We start from the raw sequence: 2128 nt of genomic DNA, 5'->3' as shown, positions 1-2128 counted from the left end.
GTTGTGTAGGTATCTGCAGTTACCCTTTACATAATTCATCTGCATGGTTTATTTAGTGGTCTCTGTTTTAACCTTACAGCAAGGGATTTTTGTGTTTTCCAGGTCTCACAGCTTGCCCTCGAGCTGGCTATCCTCTACTATGGAGGCCACCTTGTGATTACTAATCAGATGAGTAGCGGTGCCTTGGTATCTTTTTTCCTATACATGCTCAAGCTCGGCGAATGTCTTGAGGTATTTCATCTATCATTCTCCACAGGTCGTTTGTTTTCTGTTCTGAAGACATGTCAATGAATCCATGTTGTCTTCACTTTGCAGAGCATTGCATCAGTGTACACGGGCCTCATGCAAGGAGTTGGAGCTGCTGAGAAGGTTTTTGAGTATCTGGATAGGAAACCCGAACACCCCTCTGATGGCACAGAGGCTCCGGAGACATGTGCCGGTCTGGTTGAATTTAAAGACGTCACGTTTGCCTACCCGACACGCCCTGAAACTGATATTCTCAAGGTTTGTCCTCAGGGATCCTGAACACCTGAAGAAATTATTCACAAGTGGTCTGTTTGACTCATGGTGGTGGACCACATGTAGCAAGCGTAGGCCAGGGCTTGTTTTTTGTTGAACTGGAACATGACTAAGAGTTTGGCGTAATAGGAATCGGCCTCTCCATTCTCGTTGGCAAAGCTCCGCACCGTCCTCATGGCTGAGATGGTTTCTTCTGCAACTTTATTGGCCTCTGCGAGGGTTGTTTGCACCTTTTTGGCCAGACTCTGGAAAGAACAGAAGAAAATATAAAAGTTATCTAATCGTAAATAGTAGAGAGCCTGTCTGGGAATAGTGTCAGAGATTCTTTTCTATTTACAATCTACACATGTCCCCGAGATGTGTCACAAGTAGACAATCACAAAGTTACAGTTTTGACAACAATACAGGTACACTATACTCTCTCTGAATGCACAACAGATTAACTGTAGCTTTCTTCGTAAAAACGAATCCTCACACTTTAGCCAAAAATAACAGAGCAGCTCATCCAAACAACATCAAACCTGTCGTAAATGACCATGTCAGACCCGACGACATGAACATGCTTTCCAGCATCTTTATTCTTTTATTGACCAGTTGCTGTCACATTACATACACAGCTTGCAGCTGAACACTTCTACAACGACAACAAACAGCAGGCAGAGCACAGATTTTAAGCTGGCGAGGTGTGATTGTGATGCCGCGCAGCTGCGTCCGCCATCCCTGAAGCGGCACCGCCGACCACGCCCTGCTGCATCTGGCAGTATATTCACTGTAATAACTATTTCTCAAGACCACTTAAAAAAATGACAATAATAATCTTGGAAGCAAACTATAAAGAAATGAACATTCAGACAAAACTACTTTACCTTGTAGTATTCACCATAAAGTTTTGAGATCAGACCAATGAAAGGGAATCCCATGATGGTCACCAGTGTGAGCTTCCAGGACATGCCACACATGAAGATGAAGAAGCCAACGCCCTTAACAACGTTCTCCAGGAAGACATTGAGGTTCTGGGAGATGAGGTCGCTCACCTGGGTGGTGTCAGCAGACAGACGTGAAAGGATGTCACCTGCAGGATTACACGGGCGTGGAATAACATTAGAACGGATCAATGGAAGGGAAAGATGTGTGCACAGGAACTCGCGTTCAACATCACCTGTGTGATTGTCATCAAAAAAGGCAATTTCCTGCCTCATCAAGGTTCGGAAAAGATGGTTCCTGAGACGAATGTTTAATCTCGCAAACATCAGGGTGAAGACACCTTCTCGTACTCCGATTGCAAATGAACTGAGGAGAGAGAAAAGACTGCCATGAAGCAGTTCTGTGATTTGGCATCTAACTATATAAGCACAATGCATTCCTCTGTGTAATTTACTACAAGATGTAAAGACAGCAAAAATAAAAACCTACAACTGCAGATGCTCACCTAGCTACGGCGAGTGCTGCAAGTATGATCACAGGTTTGGCAAAATACTCCATGCTTTGGTGAATCACCATGCTGTCTATGACTTTCCCATAGTAGTATGGAATGAAGGTCTCACCTGAAAGCAGAGTCATTATTATGTAATGTTAGGACTATGTGCTTTTTTTTTTTTAAGTCTAAGTC

At 43.7% G+C, this 2128-nt stretch overlaps 1 protein-coding gene across 1 annotated transcript in view; it reads right to left on the bottom strand.

Annotated features, from left to right (window-relative positions):
• The window catches only part of abcb9 (ATP-binding cassette, sub-family B (MDR/TAP), member 9), a gene marked incomplete in the record, with an annotated part of 14080 nt that overhangs the window by 8909 nt on the left and 3043 nt on the right, over positions 1–2128 (bottom strand). Inside the window, 4 exon segments of the mRNA XM_042214964.1 lie at positions 577–764; positions 1386–1591; positions 1679–1809; positions 1949–2063. Of these exon segments, the coding sequence (XP_042070898.1) occupies positions 577–764; positions 1386–1591; positions 1679–1809; positions 1949–2063 (640 nt within the window).

This window comes from Haplochromis burtoni, unplaced genomic scaffold (genome assembly GCF_018398535.1).
Source record: "Haplochromis burtoni strain Fernald_Lab_line unplaced genomic scaffold, NCSU_Asbu1 Contig_633, whole genome shotgun sequence".
NCBI classification, from domain to species: Eukaryota; Metazoa; Chordata; class Actinopteri; order Cichliformes; family Cichlidae; genus Haplochromis; species Haplochromis burtoni.
This window is presented reverse-complemented; position numbering and strand designations above follow the sequence as displayed.